The 19361-nt window shown below is 42.0% G+C and overlaps 1 protein-coding gene across 1 annotated transcript; it reads right to left on the bottom strand.

Moving 5' to 3' along the window:
- Positions 1-1056: 1056 nt before the first annotated feature.
- Positions 1057-9494, bottom strand: LOC115633412. The gene is made up of 6 exons (XM_030530856.1): positions 9479-9494; positions 3384-3459; positions 3068-3305; positions 2947-3008; positions 1234-2883; positions 1057-1120 (listed from the first exon to the last, which is right to left on the bottom strand). Exons 5-6 carry the CDS (start codon positions 2739-2741, stop codon positions 1057-1059), a joined length of 1572 nt encoding a protein of 523 aa, XP_030386716.1. The 5' UTR covers positions 2742-2883; positions 2947-3008; positions 3068-3305; positions 3384-3459; positions 9479-9494.
- Between the last annotated feature and the right edge of the window lie 9867 nt (positions 9495-19361).

Here is a 19361-nt window from a genome sequence, read left to right as displayed (position 1 = left end):
AATAGTTTCGAATAGATCAATCTTGTATGCATGTATGCTCATCCAGCCTGATGATGATGTGTTAAAAATACGAGAATCAGTTATGGATTGGAAATAAATCAGATGGTGGCTCATTGCTGCATCTTCTCGTTTAGTTGAAATAGATTTGAAAAGTGCATATCGGTGTAGGCTTAACATATACGTGCAATACAAAAATGTAGCTTCTCCAATAAGTTGGAATACAACAATCAGTGCTTGCTTTGTCGCTATTGATTGATGTTGATTATCTCAAATAAAGACAGTCTTGTAACTTAGTTCTTAATAAAGTTGAAGAAGATGTATACCTCTTCCCATTGTTGCTTTAGAAAAAACGTTAGTTGCTTCGATTTTTTAAAAAGCATAGAAATATATCTATTCATTCATTCATGTATTAATCGGCTTTATATAATCCCATATCTGGAGTGTGTATTTGAAGGAATTGCGTAGATTTTGAAGAAATTGCAGTGAGTTCTCCTAAAATTCTTCATATGTATTACTTATATATAAATCACATTCAGTGCTAGAGCTTCTGGGCTTGCCTGTTTTGAACGAAATTTTAATAAGCGTACACGCTTATATGGAAATATGTAATGTATAATCAGACTTACTTCTGCAGCTTCGTGGCTGCTTCTTAAAAAAGGAATTTCAAAGAGATTCAAGAAGGTATGTTTCATTCGACAGCTCCTTGAATTCTTTCCATGTGTCGTTTAAAGATGAAGTGAAATGTGATGTTGTCCCTACTTCTTATGTAAATATCAGTTTTGCTTCTTGGCTGCTTGCGTCCCCATTTTGAAGTGCTGTGGATAGGAGTTAACAGTTTTGTTGTACTTCGAAAGCACACTTGAACATCTGTTTAGTTTCTTGATTGATTGATTGATTGACGTGATATTGTGATGATGGTGTGTATTTCTCAAATGACAAGCGATTGGAATTTAGTTCCATTTCTTGAATTTTGAGAACTCAGCGGGCTGCAGCTCCCTCCTAGCCCCCTGGAATACATGGTAGATGCGTCCAGCACCCGTCGATGTAGAGGGTCCGTCATAATAAAATGCCCCCTCGGCCTCGGTCTTGGCCCCAGTAGCTGCAGCAGCTTTCGCGGTAGCTGAGGTAGCAGTGCCGGTTCCGGTGACAGTGACGTCAGAGGCTTTGGGAGCAGCAGCCTTGGCGGCGGCAGCAGCAGCAGCGGCTGCGGCAGCCTTAGCCTTCTCCTCCTGCTTTTGGACGGTGTGGCGCAGCTTGGCCTGTGCTTTCTGCTTGAGGATGCTCGGCATGGCCGGGGCATGCTTGAATGGCTCAATGGGCCGGGGCGGTGGGGGCGGCGGCATCGCAACCGGCGGCGGAACGAATCCAATCCAGGTGCAGGGTGGCATTCCCAACTTGAGCAGCTGCTGAAGCTGTTCGTCGTTCACCATGGCGCTCTGCTCGTTGCCATTGATGTCCCGCATGACGACCAAATAGCGAACGTGCTGGCAGTCCTGGCTGGGCGGCACTCTGGTGACTGTGACCTCTGGGCTTGGTCTCGGAGCCATAAGTGTTGGGAACGGCTGTGGCTTCGGATCCACGAACGTTTTGGGTATGACTTTCTCTGGTTTGGGCTTCTGGGGTGCTGGCTGTGAGGCCGGTGGGTTCACTGACTTGGGCTGTAGAGCAAAGAATGGTTTGCATGCCTCCAATATGGTGGGGGAGTCGAAATCTTTCGGAATGACCCACTCCCGATGGGCCGGCTGGACAATCACCTTCGGATATATCTCCTTCACCAGTGGATTGATAAATGGCGTCACATCTATGTCGGGCTTGGGCCAAAACTCTGGCTTCGCCTCCGCCACGGACTTAACTGGCTGCCGGCGCCTGTAGGGACGCTTTGGCACATTTGCCTTCAGGGTGTTGGTAATGTTTGGCTTGCGGCCGCGACGTCGAACCGCCTTGCCAGTGGTCGTGGGCGATGACATTGCTTCAGTCATCGGCACCATGGTGCTAACCTTTACGGCTGAATTTAGAAAGTACGGCGACCCCACATTGTTGAGCATAAGGGGGGCTGTCTGCTGGCTTGAAAGACCATTGAAATTCGTGTCGCACTGCATACCTTGAGAACCGTGCCAGTCTCCTTCTCCGTTTTGGTTATACTTGCTCTGGTATTGGTCCATTAACTGGTTGTTCAGTTCATCGATCAGTTGATCGCTCTGTTGCTCATTCAGTTGATGATCACTTAGTGTTTTGGCATTCAATAGTTGGGGCCTAAAGTTCTGTTTATTGAACGGCTTACAGTCTTTATTAGCTTGCTGCTTGGGCTGAGCTGATTCCTGCTTACTTTCCTTTTGTTCTCCATTCTGTTCAGCCTTCTTTCCCGTGTCCTTTCCACTGTTCCTCACCTTTGCTTCTTCCTCTGCCTGGGCTTCTTCAAACAAACGCTTAACGGTCTCGGGAGTAATCATCTCATAGCGCTCGTTCTCCTTCTCTTCTGGCTTGATTAGCTCCAGCAATTGATCGGTCCAACGATCATGCTCTTCTGGAGTCATATCCGAACTGAGAAGGGATTGCTTCTGTTGCTCCATCTCCTTGCGTTCTACATAGTGGAAACATCCTCTGGGATCACTGCTATGGATTTCGATTCCTTCCCTTTTTCTGTATCTTTCCTCAGCTTGTTCAATTTCTCGTTCAATTTCATCCCAATCGGCAAATTTTAATATTTCGTCCCATTTTCTTAGTTCTTCGTTATTCTCCATTTCTTCTTCTTGTTTGTTAGTGTCTGCCACACGTTTGTAGTATTGTTTAAAATATTGTTACCTGATTTGTGATTTATACCTTTTGCGAAGTAAACGGCAAGGACTCCGCTTAGCTCCAATCACACAAGCCTACTCTTGAGTCCTGCAGTTCAAGCAAATCAAAGGAAATTATCTAGATTCGTTTCACACTACACTTTATACTTACTGTCCTGTCTTCTAATGGGTTATCTAAATTCTTCAAGACCTTTAAAAGTAACGTCTTAAGGTCTGCAAATGCAACATAGTTTCCTTAGAATTTATTTGGATTCAGAGGTTCATATATGTACCTAATGCCAATCTTCAAATTAGTCTTTAGTTTCCTGAACTACGGATTTCGAAAAGCTCAGTCGAAAATGTAGTTCTTTTAAGGCCGACCTTTTAAAGGCCTTGAAATCTTGAGATCTTAAAAAAAACATAGATCCATTAAACTATTTAGTCTCTGCATGCAGAGGGATCTATACCTGCCGCCCAGTCTCCAAAGAAGTCTCTAGTTTCCAGAGGTGCAGAAAAACAAAACAATAGTTCCTGGATTTTTATTAAACGAAGTTCAATTCAGATAAAATCGTAAAGTCTCTAGAATCAGTGGGAATATACTATACATACCAAATCAGGTACAATGAGTCCTTAAGTGCAGTCTCAGGTCCCGAAAAGCGAGATGTCAGCTCAATAACTAAAGTTACTGGAAAACATAGAAATTTTAATATAAATGAAGAGTCTTTCTGTACTTTGTAGGGAGTAGTGTCTCTTAGAAGGGGGATATGTCATATTTTATTTATCATTTTTTATGCTTAATGGCCGATAATATATACAGACTACTTAGGAGCATGTTTACAGAAACGATTCTCGTGTGGCTCACGCACGCATCAAAAATATATACACTACACATGTATGTAGTATGTATATACATGTGCTCGAATATATAAATATACAAAGGCAACCCAATCTGTGGGCGCACAAAAAATGACTGGCAAGCCACAAATACTTTGTCAGGATCAAGTTGACATTCGTTTGGTCGTTGGGGCCATAAGCCTAGTGGGGTGGGCGGGCGACTCCTTCCTTCGAGGGGCCAACGCACGCATTTGACACTTTTTTGCCGACTTCCCACCGTCATGGACCAGAGCTGGCATATGCCCGACCAGGGGCAGTAAGATGGGGTCAGGTAGGGGCAGGGGCAGGGACGGGGGCAGCGGGAGGTGGACGAGGACCACGACACATATCTGATGCGTGCGTTCGGGTGTGTGTGTGTAGGCATTCGCCAAAACAGATTGTTTAAGATTTGATTTTAGGCAGCAGCTTTCGGTTGTGGCGCATCGCCAGCTTCTCAGTCAGCCTGGCCGAGCTAGTCGGCCGCCTTTTCGGCCATGTCGCACTGCCAAAACAATCGTTAATCTAATGAAAGATGACGTTTCAGGGGGCTGCCTCACTCGCTCTCTTTCGGTTCTGGTAAGCCAGAAATTTGAGTAGTGGGCTGTGTGGCTGCCTCGGCTGCTTTGGTTGCTTTGGTTGCTGTTCCTGTTTGCTAATCATTCATCATTCTAGTTGGCTTTATTTCGGCTGCTGGGCTTTGATGAATAAGCGGCAAGCAAAACAAAGCTGTGTAACTCTGCAATGTGGAAGAGAGGAGGGAGAGGCAAGGCAATCGTCGGAGAGTCGTAGTGAACTGCAAAATGCCCCTTTTCCCTCCGTCTTACCCCTTTTTGGGGGTAAAGTTCAATTGCTTTGCATAACTACCGGTGACGAGGCATCTTGTGTGTCGGCTTACCAAAAAATTTGCCAACAAATTAGCTGAAGCCGAGTCGTTTACACTTGTCAAAATGTTGGCCCCTTGTTGCGCACAACGCCCAATAAAATTTGATTAGTCCTGTAGCTGCAAATCCGTAAGGTCGCGAACGAGCAGAAGCAGCAGCAGCAGCAGAACACCAGGAAGAAGGGTCCACAGTCCAGCAGCAATATGAGAATTTATGTTTGCCGAGCGGGCGGCAACAAATAGCAACCCCCTGCCCATGCCCCCCTTCCCGACCAACTCCCACCGCACAGAATATATACATTGCATGTGGATTGTATATTCATGTGCCGTATAAGGCTTATTCGAACTTTGCTCGAGTGGTCTACGGTGGGTTGGTTGGTTGGTTGGTTGGTTGGTTGGTCGCTTTGTCGCTCTGACGGTCCATTTGGTCTCTTGGTCGGTCGGCCAGGAGCAACTTGGGTTAATTTACATTATAAACTTTGAATATTTTATTGTTTGCCTAGGAAAGGACACAGCTGGCGTTGGCATTGCTTGCCACAGCACACTCTATATACATTTGCACTCTGAATATAAGCGTGGGCAGGTAACAGCTACAACAACAAGATCCACCCCAACTCTAACCCCGACTCCCCACCTCAAAAGCAACAGCAGCCGCCCATTTGCAGGCACCCTGGTTCGATCTTCGCATATAAAAGTGACCCATTGGGGAAGGAAATCCAATGAAGAGCTTTTTTTTTTTGGAAAATTACCTTATTCTAATAGAAGTCTATAATTAGAAATTAATTTAGCAAACTATATAATTTGTATACATAAGTCAGTTGATTATATATCTACCAGCAATAGATCGCCTACAAAGCAGGAGCATAGAACGAGTAAAGATCATTTCTTAGATAAGTGATAATAAAAATTTGTGAAGGAGGTGATGGAGATCATTTTTTAATGAGAGAGGGCACCAAAAAACCGAAGAGTTAACAAGAATCATAAAAACAAAGAGAAATGAAGAAACAGACTATGAAGATCATTCTCTACTCCATAATATCGCATACTCTTCAAGAAAGGTCTTCAAGAAAGATTTTTAAGAAATGTATTAATCTTCGAGAAAGATTTTCAAGAAATGTATAAGTCTTTAAAAAAGGTCTTCAAGAAAGATTTTTAAGAAATGTATAAATCTTCGAGAAAGATATTCAAGAAATGTAGAAGTCTTCAAAAAAGGTCTTCTAGACAGATTTCTAAGAAATGTAGAAGTCTTCAAGAAAGATTTTCAAGAAATGTATAAGTCTTCGAGAAAGATTTTCAAGAAATGTAGAAGTCTTCGAGAAAGATTTTCAAGAAATGTAGAAGTCTTCGAGAAAGATTTCCAAGAAATGTAGAAGTCTTCGAGAAAGATTTTCAAGAAATGTATAAGTCTTCGAGAAAGATTTTCAAGAAATGTATAAGTCTTCGAGAAAGATTTTCAAGAAATGTAGAAGTCTTCAAAAAAGGTTTTCAGTGATTGAAAAACCTAATCCGATTGTTAAAGAAAAAAGAGTGGTCTGCAAAGAAGGTTTTTGAAGGAGGTGCTTCAACCCACAATTGTCTATACAGCTAGGGTTGAAGGTTGGATAATCAAGTCACCATTATCGCTGTAGTCCTGGGACTATTTGGGAAGTACGTCTTTGGGAATATTTGCAGAAAGTACATTATTATATTGAATAAACTATTCCTATATAGGAGAGCTATGCACGTTTTTTTCCAATCTTTAACTTAGAGCTATTTAAAGAGCTAGGGTTGAAGGGTTGTTTCTGTTGTCATCACATGGGTTGTCACCCATTTATTCAAATAAGTTCGGTGCGATTTGGTAACACTGTGCCTCGGCAGTTTGGGGGCACTTCTGTGGTATTTGCAGCCATTGCCACCGTTGTCGGCAAGGCATTAAGCTTTGATAGTGGTTCAAGAGCGTGAACTCTTGCCAAGCCGTGCGACCGACCATTCGGCCATCCGGCTGACTATCCGGCCATTGGAGCTGTGCGCCCACTACGGCTCCGACTCCGACTGCCAGCCAACCACATTTATTGACACTTTGCGATACAGCACACAATGTTGGTGGTTAGGTCGCTGGGTGGCTAGGTGGTTGGCTGATTGGGTGGTTGGGAGTCGTAGCTCAATTTTGTGTGCCAGTCGGTCGGGCGTCATGCGGCTGTGGTCAGCCATAGCTATAGCCATGGCCATATCCATGGGCCACTACACTACATCTAACTCTGATTTAATGGCAACATAAACATTTTTGGCCAAATTATGAACGAGAATTGTAAAGTGTTGGCCCTCCATTGGCCCCAACACCCTTGGCACCCTCATCATCATTAGCATTAAGAGCGCCGTAGGCATTTGCCTGTTAAGCTTTTAAGAATTAAGTTACTAAATAATTAAGCAATTCTCGTTGCCGCAACAGCCTCCACATTCAATGACTATGTAATGCTAGTCGACGACTGCCATTTTCCGACTATTCTCTATGTTTTTTGTGCGCCCACCACCAGTCGGAGAGTTTGGGAAACTCATAAAGAAAATCAACCGCATTCTGAGCGTTTTACGACCAAGCTGGCAATTGAGTTGCAGTTCCCTTTCCCACAGCCAGCTCCTACGATATACACATACTCGTACACACTATATATCGTGCTATACTAGGTGCTAACTACTAATGACTTATTGTGTGTGTATGTGTTGTGTGTGGACAGCTTATGAACGAGGAATTGGCAGCTATAGCCTAATGGATGGCACAAGGCTAAAATGTTATTTCATCTCCAGCCCCTTAGAAGCAAAAAACGAATACAGAAAATAAATGGAAGACACGGACCAATCAAATAATACAGCAGTTGTTCAAGGCGGTCGTAGACTTTCTCTCCAACAACTAATAGAGCAAACGCAAGGAAAGTGCTCGAATTCCGCAACTTAAAAATAGAAGTGGTGGTCAGACTGGCAAATAATTTGCACGGCTTATTAAAGTTAGACAGTCCTCAAATGTATGGCTGGAATGTTAAGTTGTTCGAATTAAATGTGAAGAACTTGTTTGATTGCGAAATAATTATTGAAATATAAGTAAAGAACAAAATTTCCTCCACGTTCTGTCTTCTAGATCGTTAAAGGTTCAAGTAGAGGCTCATCATATAAAGAGTTATACTGATAGAATAAGAAAACAGCAAAGACTTGTCATACTGTATTTACTATTCACATTATTTCAAAGTGTAAGATTTAAAAGTGATTTTTCACTTGAAAGGTATATAATATTATGGGCTTATGATTAGTTTCTTATAAACCTGATCTGCATATGGATAAGACAAGCTTACATGCCAAGTTTGGTGGTCTCAGCAGATATGGCTCAAAACTGGTCGATGTTCATACAGTCGAACGGACGAACAGACTGGCGGATGGATGGATGCATGGACGGTCATGTCTACATAGATTCGCCTCAAACCCTTCAGGTACTTTCTCAATACTCTCACGATTGAAAGTCTCTTTTCTGGAACCTCTTCAATTAAAGAAGCAACGCAGATTCCGAAACTGATCAGCAACACACTTTAAATATCACTGTAGAGGTTAATGCAATTAATTAATTAACAGTCTCCATTTATTCTTAATGGGAGGAGGTCGGGCCGAATAGCTGCTTTCTACGGAAAAGTGGTTTTAAAGGATTTGTGTGCTTGATGAATGCTTTTCCAATAAGCCGGCCACGCAGTATCCTTTCGCATATAAAGCGTGCCGCGAAAATGTACCGTTGTGGCTGAGCGGGCTGAGGGGAGCCCCCAAGGACCACGAGGCAATTTATGCTGAGATGCTGCATTTTGTTTTATGCTTTAATCCATGCAGCACACACACAGACACAAACACATTGTAGACTAACATGAAGGTGGAGGCAGAGCTAAAGCTGCAGATAAAGACACGGCACGCATGTTGGCGCCGCTCCCCCTCCCCCCCTCCACAGGCATCATGGCGTTGTGCGTTAAATTAATAATTTATAAATTTTGCTTTGCCGAGATTAGCAAAGGATTTCAACGCCTTTTCTTTCCTTGGCTGCCTTTTGTTTTTTTTCAGATAATTTGCTTTTTTCTGCTGGTGCTGCTGCTTATTGAAGAAGGTGTTGGTAGCACACACAAGCACACATACAAGCACATATGTATGTATGTGCACACATGCAAGCATTGAATACGTAATCAACATAAATTTGTGTTGCCAAAGGATTTGAGTTGCGTTGCGTGCCTGGCCAGCATCTGAATTCCTTGCACTCCTCTCCAGATACACATTTAAGCAGCAAGGCAGGAACTCAGGAAGGCAGCCAGCGAGCCAGCGAGCCAGCATTCGCTACAAATTTCATTTGAAAATGGCGAAATTTATTTTGCTTCGCAGCTAACGTGGCTATCAGCGAGTCCGCATCGAAATTAGGCAAAAAAGTGCGCAGAAAGTGCGCCAAAACGTATGCATATAATAAATTATAAAGCAAATCCGCGTTAAAGATCACAGCAACAACGAACGAGTGTGCGAGAGGGGGAGAGAGAGAGAGAGAGAGAGAGAGCGCGCGAATGCGAGAGCAGCAATAGACATTAAATGTGCGCCACTTGACTGCGTCGCTTGCCATTTTACTGTTATTTTTGCTGCTGCTGCTGCTGCTGTTGTTTTTGTTGCGGGCCGCCATTTAAAATGATAAAAATCGCAAACAATTTCAGCGCCTGCAGCAGCAGCGCCTGCCAGCCAACAACAACAACAACAACAGCAGCAGCAGGAACAGCAACACGACGACAGCAACGAGTGGCAGAGCGATGGTAGCGTAGGCAGTCACCACACACACACACAAGCAGGAACAACTGAGAGCGACCGAACGAGAGCGAGAGAGAGAGAGAAAAAATCGGCAACGAAAAAATCACTACAACAACAACTACATACATGGTATTTATTCCTTTTGGTTCACTCTCTTTTCACTCACCAAGCCAATTGTAAATGGTTCCCCAAATATTTCTTTTAATTCAATCATTCACTGGCGAGTTTGGGTTTTCACAGATTTTTCAGATCTTTTCCGATTTTTCGCAATTTATTTTCACAGATGTTGTTCACTTGAATTCCAATGGAAAACTGAATAAAATCATTATTAGTTTTATTGCCTATTGACAAGAGTTCCGAAATCAAACTTCATAGCTAGCTGGGTTGCTAGGTTTTTTCTTTATATTCTAATTTACAACAGTGTTCCAATATATCTTCACCAAAAAACTCTTAATATAGTAATGAAGATTAGCTTTTACTTTAATTTTTTAAGGCATTTAAACTTAACAGCTTTTGAGAACCTTTAATCTTTTTTCAGGAATCTAAGTCAGCATTATAAATTAGACAAGATCTCATTTCTTGTCCCACCCTGCAGTGGAATCGAAAGACGGGCTTTGACGATCCTGATGGCTTCTTAAAAAGCGTCACTTTTCATCTAGAGTCTGCATTTTTGACAGTAAAATAATTTGTTTCGGAACTAGAAGTACTCAGAACAGAAGTTTGCGAACAGAAGATTTTTCGATTTACACAAATAATTTTAGTAAGATATAGTGCGAAATTTGAGTCATAACATGAATAGGAAACGTTTTTTTGTTTGAATTTAAATTTATTTATTTATTTATTATTGAATTTATTTGCCCTAAATAGGTTTTCAAAGAAACAAACCGAAATGTTTCTGGAAAAGTCGCTTAACAGATTTGCAATGCAGCTAAGAATATCGGAAAATTGTGAATATTTGAAGAATCTTCAGGCGGGTAGTGAGATCAGGGTAGGGTACTCGCTGACTCTAGAGACTATGAGCAGAAGCTACAAAAGCCCAGTGTTTCCATCTCTTTTCCCCTTTGCCCTCGTGTCTTCAATCATCGGCATTTGCATGTGCCACAAATTGTGGCAAGGCGTGAAGTGCAACAAAATAAATGCGTTTACTTTGCGGCACGCAAATTAAAGAAATAAAATAAAAAATGCAAAACTTGGCATTGCATTCGAGGGCTCGCGCGATAAAAATAAGGAGAGTTTGCGCTTTCTTCCTTGTCTGCTGCTGCCTTTTGCTTCCGACTGTGCCGACTTCCATAATAATGCTAAATAATAAAACGCAGCAAAAACATCAGAAATGATAATAATGTCGGCAAAGGGACGAAACCGGGGGAGGGGAGGGGATGGGTCGCAGCGACAACCAAGGGTGCGCGACTGCAGAAATTGGTCAAAACAATATAAATGCAAATGCGTCGGGGAAGGTGACAACAACTGTAAACGGCTATCCTCAGACCCAGACCCAGACCCAGTCCCAGACCCGCCGTCTTGGTCTCTATCCCAGTCTTTGTAGTAGTCGGCCCTGCGACGCATTTTAATCAGTTGGCAGGGACTGCGCCGTCTAGCTAGCGTGCGACTGCCAAGCGCAATTAATGCGCTCAAAATGCATTGGCAGCGCTCAACGACTGTGACTCCTTAGCCACACTCCCCTCCTGTTCACCCTCGCCCTCTTCCTTTCCCACTGACTATGGGTGTCCAGCCTCTTCCGTTGCGGCTGCTCCTTCTGCCTGTGGCCTGCTCGACAAGTCGCGTCCTGCATACGAAATGCGCCTGCACTTTATGACTTATGCAATTGCCAAAGTTGTCGCCAGTTGTGCTCAAAGTTTAGTGCATTCCCTACACCCCCCCCCCCCATCCTTCCCCCACCTGCAATTCTCCAAAACTCCCCAAGTCGAATTGTAGGTGGCAGCCATTCACCTGTTGCCCCGCGACTCGATAAATCAACGCAAATCGCAGCCGCACGCACCTAGAGGTTGAAGGCATAGCGACGGCTCCCTCACATTTTTCACAATTATAATGGTCTTGGGAACGGAACCCCTACTCGACCACTCGACTACAAATCTTTAGTGCTTGGAGGCCAGGTCATGCGCAAGTTTATTTTAAAATGTTGCAGTTCGATGTAAATAGTAGCTGGTTTTGAACTGCTAATACGATTTATAAGAATTCAAAAAATTTAACAATATTCAACTTGTGGCAACAAGCAGTCACATACTCGTATGCCAATTCTGCAACACTAGTCCTCCTCCCCCTTGAACACCTCTCTCTACCGACAGAATTTTTTCCCAACCCTCGACCCATCCACTTCTCTCTCTTGTCAACTTTAAAATACTCGTAAAGTTTCTTAGAGCATCAAATCTTATTCAGAAATTATAGTTCTAAGTATTACAGATCCACAATATCTTCATTGACTCATTCATTCACTTCTTTAAATAGCTGTAAAATAAAATGTATTAAACTAATTAACTAATTCATATTATTATTATTATTTAAGTTAAGCTTAAGGCCACGTCGCTAAAGCTATAGCTATGGCAAGCTTATTTTATTTATTTACTTATTATTTCCTAGTGCGACAAGAAATTTCTTTATAAAATAATGCACTAAGTAGTCAGAAAACATACAATTTTCTTTGATAAAATGGCTACTTAACTTATTTAATAAAATGTTGTGTTTAATTTAATGGATTGTCTTGTACACGCAATCTGTTGTATCTGTAATTTTAATTGCCTTTAAGCTATTTATAAATAAATACAAATAAAATGCTAATATTGGTCTAGATATAAATTTTCCCCAACATGCTGACTAAGAATATTTCAATTATGCTTCCTTCTACCTGGTACTTCCTTTACACAGACCTAATAGATCCTTCTTATACAGTGCATACAAATATTTAATGTGTTTGAATCATGATCTAAAATTGATTTAAGACTGTGTTGAATTTATTCCAAATCGCTCGATTATTTCCCTTAAAAGAGAGAGTTTTCAAAAATACTTCGACGAAGCAAGCAAAAATGCCTAACAAAGGTCCTTTCTTTTAGGAGAGAGCGCCTTGTTATCTCATTATGGTGGCCCATTGACTCTTTGTGATTATCTTGAGTTTTGTTAACGTGGATTCGTCTGTTTTGTAGTAATTAGTAGTCGAGAATTACAAAGAAAAGGACATGGCCTTAGAGACAAAATCGAGCAGCGAACTTGTCTCTCTTACTCTATGTGTGTGCGTGTGGAAAGTGCAGCTTTTCTTGGGGAAATGCAGCATTTGGCAGAGGCAGAGACTTTGCCTGCAGCGGCTAAGAGGATGTGGAAGAAGAAGCAGCAGCAGCAGCAGCAATCGCTTTTCGGCGCCCAATTTTAATGAAATTGCAATACAAACGAAAATTCAATTTGCAAAAATAACAACAACAACAAGAACAACAACAAGGAAGGCAATAAATAAATGCAGCCGCCTCTGCCACGCCCACAAATTTGCCGTTGATTGGATTTGTGTAAAGCACTTTTCCACATACACAGACACACACACAGCCACAGACATAGAGATAGAGAGCGAGGAAGAGAGAGAGAGAGAGAGAGAGAGACACATACTTAATTAGTTCTCTGGCTAAATTAAAAGAAAATAGATTTATTTGCATGCGTGCACAGGCAGCAGCAGACCCACATTCGCAGCCACATCCTTATTCACACATCCTCCTGCTCCTTCTCCCCATTTCCCGCACTCAGCTTCACACTCGTGTCCACACATTTACATTCAAATTTGAATTCACAGCAACAGCAACAGCAACAGCCACATGCTTGGCTGCAACCACTCGACGTCTCTCCCCTTTCCCCTCTTATCTGTCGACTCTGCTGCAGAGCTGGTGCGAGGATAGTAGAGCGTCTTGCCTTAATGGCTCGATGCGGGCGCTTTAAGTTCTGCTGTTAGTCCTTCAAGGCAGTCGCTTGATTGTAAATAGTTTATACGATCGGCCCAGTCAGCTGCGCAAAATATTGCAAATATTGCAACAACAATGGTCGCCAACTGGTCGTCCTGCCATCCAGCTATCCAGCTCTGCTGCCATATTCATCTTCAGCCACATTTCCTGCCAACATTGTCTACAACAACAACAACAACAATATCAGCAACAAGAGCTGGAAATAATAATAATAGCAACCAGAAGCAACATAAAGACGTTACAACCCAGCAGATACAAGATACAAGTTGCGTAAAAAATTGTTGCTGCTGTTGTTGTAGTGGTTGCTGTTGTTGTTGTTGTTGTGCGCATTTGGGTGCATAAGCAAATTGCAGCAAAGAATTTTAAATGAAAAATATTTCAAATAACAAAATAAAAAATAAATTAAACACACACACACACACGCGCGCGGACACACAAGTAGAAGCAACGATAACATTTCGCTTTGATTTTCTAGCCCAGCTTCGCTGCGGCAGCAATATCCTAAAAATACACACCCCATTGCTGTAAGTGTGTGTGTGTATGTCTGTGTGTGTGTGTGTGTTTGGGTATGTCTGTGTGTGTGTGTTTGTGGGAGCTAAGTGGGAGCGCGTTTTTAAACGCGAGCAACACGCGCCAAGGCCAAACACATATAGTACTTAAGCTACGTTCACACATGCAGACAATTGGTTTGTCCAATCTTTTTGCCGAATAGAGTGGCAGATCGCCATGAAATTGTGGGCCGATGGACATAGAGATAAATATAAATAATATATAAATATTAACTAATATGTTGGTACTAGTATAAGAGACCAGTTGTAAAATTATTTTGCTAACTTGTCGACCCCTGTTTTTAACACTAGATGGTTGTTCTTATTTGAAATTGTGGCCCGATGGGCATAGATATAAAAACGTGACACCGAAAGATAAATGTACCAGAATTGTGGAGGTTTATACCAAAACTAAAATGTGGGTACTATAAGAGACCAGTTGTAAAATTATTTTGCTAACTTGACGACCCCTGTTTTTAACACTAGATGGTTGTTCTTATCTGGAGGTTGTTCTTCGTCGAAACTACCAATTTTAAATTAAACTCTTGCTTGATCCTTACACAGGGGCATAGCTTGCCGGACTGGCTTTCAAATTTTCCGCCACTGGGTTGGAGATTTCCCTTTTAATCTATCTCTTTATGCTTAATTAGCTGTTAAGTATAATTACTTTTCCTTCTGTAATTACTATTATTTAGCCTGTTAGGTCTACTTGTATAATATCTCTGACCACATATCTCTGGCCGTGATTCGGGGCAAATAAAATTCCCCCAACGGGTCGGAGGCATTAGTAGACGTTATTGTATAGTTCTTTCTTACCTTTTCAGTTGAAATTATAACGTTGTGTTATTAAATATCTTCATTTTATTTTCGAATATTATATGATAATATAAATCATAGTTTTCGTATTTGTATCGACAGCACTATTTGTTGATTTTCTAAATAAATAAAATTCACAGTTTCTATATTTTTTAAAATCTTTTTTATTTTTAATTAATATGCAATTTAATTAGAATTAAATTCTTAATTCAAGATTACACAAAAAATCAACATATAACGTCTTCATTAATTTCGACTAAGCTTCAAGTAGTTTTCTTTGGTTTAGAATGCTTGGATTTGTTGATATAATCGTATACATAATACTTTAAAGTACCAAAGCAAGTTAGTTTCAAGTACATTCGATTATATTTTGTTTAAAGAGTTACTTTTCACTGAGGTTGTTCTTCGTCGAATCGACGACGACGATAATTGTTAATTGTTAATTGCATTTGTTGACTAAAGCTGCAGCGGAAATGAGCAAAAACAAAACAAAAAGCGCAACTAGAAAAAAAAAACAATTAAAAATGTTCGTCGTCGATTCGACGAAGAACAAGCATCTAGTGTCTAAAGGATGTTTAAAGGATGTTCAGGTTTCAAATTTTGAATGGCATTGAAGCAAACTTATACAGCACCGATTCATTTCAGTAAGTAATTCTTTTTTTCTGCGCTCTCCTCTGCGCTTCTCATGCCCGGCACTTAAGCAATTACATTTTGTTAAATCGAATAATGCGAATGTAAATACAAGTACATACGCCTCTTTGGCCCTTTAAAACAAAAATAAGTAACGGTGGATCGGGCGTTTGGGGTATTCCCGTTGTTCCGGGTGTTCCGGGTGTTCGCATAATTGTGTAATTCACTCTGCCACTCTGTACTTAAGTAATTACTTGGCCTGACATAGGGTTCGGACGACCATGGCTCATTAGAGACAAAGGCCGCCACAGCAACGGCAGCAGGAACAAGGCAGGAGCAGGGCAGGAGCGGAGCCAGGACTCGGATGCGGCCCCAGCCATAAGATGTTAAGTAAAAGTGGCGCAAAAATGAGAGACAAGTTAGCAGCGAAAATTAAATGAGTTAATGCGTCGCGTTGGTCGGTGGTCCTTGGGATGCTCTTTAAAGTGTTGAGCCGCGTCTGGTGGCTGGAGGTGGTTGAGAGAAAAGGGTCTTCATGCTGTTGGTCAGTTGGTCGGTCGGTTGGTTGGCTGCGGGTTGGCTGCGGGTTGGCTCTTTGGCTGCTTGGTTAGCTGGTTGGTTGGTTGGCCAGGCTGCGGTGAAGTTTTATTGCATAAATTAACTTGACCAAACACAATTTCGCAATTATTTTGCAATTAATAATTTATGTGCCCGGCAAAGCAAGCGAGCGAGTAAGCGCAGAGCAATGGGAACGGGATGAGGAGCGGGAGCGGGAGCGGGAAAGGGAATGGCAATGGGAACAGAAACAGAGGCAGGGCGAGTAACAGTAACTGAAACAACAGTGCCGGCTTGTCTTCGAGGTAGTTGTGGGTGTGGGTGCAGAAGTGGGCGGTCGGTGTGGGTGTGGGTGTGGGCGTGGCACTCTTTAATGGCCTTTTAAGTAGCATCTTTAAGCGGGCAAAACGCTAATGAGTTGAGTTTGAATTTGTAATTTGAAATTTGACGTCTGTGGGCATTTGTGTGTGTGTGTGTGTGTGTGTGCTTGTGTGTGTGTGTATTTGTGTGTGTGTGTGTGTATTTGTGAGTATATTTGTGTGCATTGGTTTGAATGTGTGCTTTTGACGGTCAGTTGCAAGTCATTCAAACTGCGGTTATATGTGCGGTTATCGCCGGCAAAGTTATGCGGTCGCCATGTTGTTTTATCTGTCACTCAAAATGACGTCTCTCTGTGCCCGCGCGCGTGTGTGTGTATGTGTGTGTGAGTGTATATGTCAGTCACTTCATTACTGTCACATGATAACTGGAAAATGTGCGCTGCTTGGACTTTAAGTGATTTCACCTCAGTAAACGGAGAAGACACATCACAAACAACTCACAACACAACACATAATACAAATACACTGAACAAAAATAAAACTTCATAACTGTACATACAAAGATAGCGAAATGTGCCTATACTATAATTTTATAGCATTAAGTATATATTTTTATTGTTTTCAAAGCCCTGTTTGCTCTTAACAGAAATTATTTGAATATTTTTGTAGGTAGTTCAACGAAATCCACATCTGAAACAGCGGAAATATTTCAATTTGCTAGCAATATTTTTCAGAAATATACATTGCTCATAAGCATTTCCACAACGAATGTAATTCGACTGATATCGGGCTATTTTTGTCTCTTCTAATTTGTATGCGCTAGTTGATTTCCAACTAAGAATCACGTACATAAAAAAAAAACAAATATCCCACACCAAAATGGCGTAATCCGGCTATAATTTAAAAAATATATATATTTATTTTTATTTCACTTTAAAGAGTTTTTTTCGAAATTCGCTCTTAAAAGAAATCATTTGAATATGTTGTTAGGAAGTACAACGAAATCCAGATGTGAAACATTGGAAATATTTGATTGAAATATTTTGCCCATAAGCATTTCCAAAACGGATATAATTCGACTGATATCGGGCTATTTTTGTCTCTTCTAATTTGTATGCGCTAGTTGATTTACAAAAAAAAATATATATATTTTTATTGCACTTAACAAAGTTATTTTCGACTCATCAGAATTTAATATGATAGTTCAGTTGTGATGGAACTACCATCTTGGAGTGTCCGTTACATGCCTAATGCAGAGTTTTTCAATGCACATTATCCATAGATCAGGCATACGGTTGTCTGCTAGTGTGACCCTTTTTTCAAGTGCAGCCTCCATGAGCGTGTAGTATGTGTGTCTACACACGCCCACAACTATCTTGAGTGTGCGGCCATAAAAAGGCGATATGGCCTGGCCACAAGGGAACTCATTATATAAAGTCCTGCTAACAAGTAGCCCCAAAGACTGACCGACAAACTGGCAAACAGACAGACAGACAGGCAGACTAAATGTCCAGCCAGCAGCCCTAACAGCAGCAGCTCATTGTGCAGTGTATTGGTGTGTGGGTGGCGTACGTTTTATGAGTGACACACGCACACACACACACACACACACACACACAGATACGCACACTATCGAAGAGACACTCATAGGGCGATTGTATTGTGTATAAAAATTGTATCTGGGCACATACATTTTGTACATTATTGGAAATCGTGCGCTTCGTTAGCGGCAAGGAAATCTGTTGAAAAGTAGCCGAAGAGTAAATGCGTAAAAGCATTGCTAGAGGGGTGGGGTGTGTGGGGCTGAGAGAGTGGTAGTCGTGGTGGTGAGGGGGCTTTGCTAATACAAGACCAAAATTGTCGTCATTCGCCTTCTGAACTCTTCGGACCTTCAGCCAACAGCAATCCTCTGCCTACACACGCAGCCGCCTCGCATTGCTGCTGTGAGTGTGTGTGTGAGTGTGTGTGTGTGTGTTGGACAGTTTCGCCTTTGTGTCGCTTTTTGCTTTGTTGCCGAAGCTTATCATTTATTGCTGCTGATTGCTTTGGCAAAAAGAGACCCAGAGCCCAAAGTCAGCTTCCAGCTTTCAACCAGTTCTTGCCACATCTCGCCACTCCTTGCACCACCCTCCTTTCCTTCGCACCCACACACCACCTCCACCACCATCACCACCACCAGTTTTGGCTTTGCATACGAGTATGCATTGCATTCGTTGCGTTTGTGAGCCTGCCAAGAAGAAAGAAAAAAAAAACCAAAAAGTAACGACAATGAAGAAAAATGCCAATAAAGAACATTTAATTTCAATCGCAAATCGAAACGCATTTGTCAGCGATTCGCATTTAAAAAGTTTCGGCTTTAACTTTAATTTGAAACATTTGCCGCTATCTGCCTCACATCAAACGGGAAAACTGGCGACGACTGTCTCTGCCACAGCCACAGCCACAGCCACTCCCCCTCCGCCCTCAGCCCACAGCCCACAGCCCTCTTGCCATTTACATATGTTTATAATTTTTCATCCATCGCTGGTATTGCGGGCGTAATCAGCGGCCCGCATCGAAGCGGCGCCCGCAAAAATGAGCGCAAGTCTTTAGCCCAAAAAAATAAGTATATACGTATGTACAAGTATATATCTGAGGACGTTCGAAATAAAAAAATACCAACAGACGCTGACTGATTAGAAAAATTTTGTAAGACACAACAAGCGGCAAAAAAATGACGACAAAAAAAGAAAAGAGAAAGCGAGAAAGAAAGAATGAAAGAAAATCAAGCAAAGGGAACGGCAAAGTTTGGGGTCGGGGGCCAAGAAATGAATAAAAAAGAAATTCATCAAATTTTGGCAGCGTAGCAAAAACGGCGTGACGCGTCCGTTGCTGCTGCTTCTGCTGCTGGCGATGCCGGCTTCCATCCTACAGCTCTGCCGCTGCTACTGCTGCTGCTTGATATCCTTTGTCCGGGATCCTTTGGGCCACCGGAAGCGGCTTGTCAGCACGCGCACACAAAAAATATTGTTGAAAAACAGTTAGCGAAACAATTTAATGATGAATGATGGTCAATACGAGCATTTTGTACATTGTACGCAATGTGTTGCGCTTCAGCGCAATCAGTGGGGCGTATGCACACGGGCGACGACGGCAGCTGACCGCAGCAAATGCGAGTGAATTGAATGCGAATCAATACGAGCTATACACTATACGCCGGGTGTGTGTTGTGTGTAACTTCTCCATGC

The sequence above is a fragment of the Scaptodrosophila lebanonensis genome, unplaced genomic scaffold (assembly GCF_003285725.1).
Source record: "Scaptodrosophila lebanonensis strain 11010-0011.00,11010-0021.00 unplaced genomic scaffold, SlebRS2 tig00001418-arrow-arrow-pilon, whole genome shotgun sequence".
Lineage (NCBI taxonomy): Eukaryota > Metazoa > Arthropoda > Insecta > Diptera > Drosophilidae > Scaptodrosophila > Scaptodrosophila lebanonensis.
The sequence above is the reverse complement of the archived record's forward strand: the minus strand, read 5'-3'. Positions and strand labels throughout refer to the sequence as shown.

Bases quoted from the DNA above. Each gene is read 5' to 3' on its own strand.
- LOC115633412 (XM_030530856.1), bottom strand. From the start codon at position 2,741: ATGGAGAATAACGAAGAACTAAGAAAATGGGACGAAATATTAAAATTT. The intron at 1,121-1,233 runs GCAGGAGGAGAA...CTGCTACCTCAG, and splicing joins CTGCGCCACACCGTCCAAAA to CTACCGCGAAAGCTGCTGCA.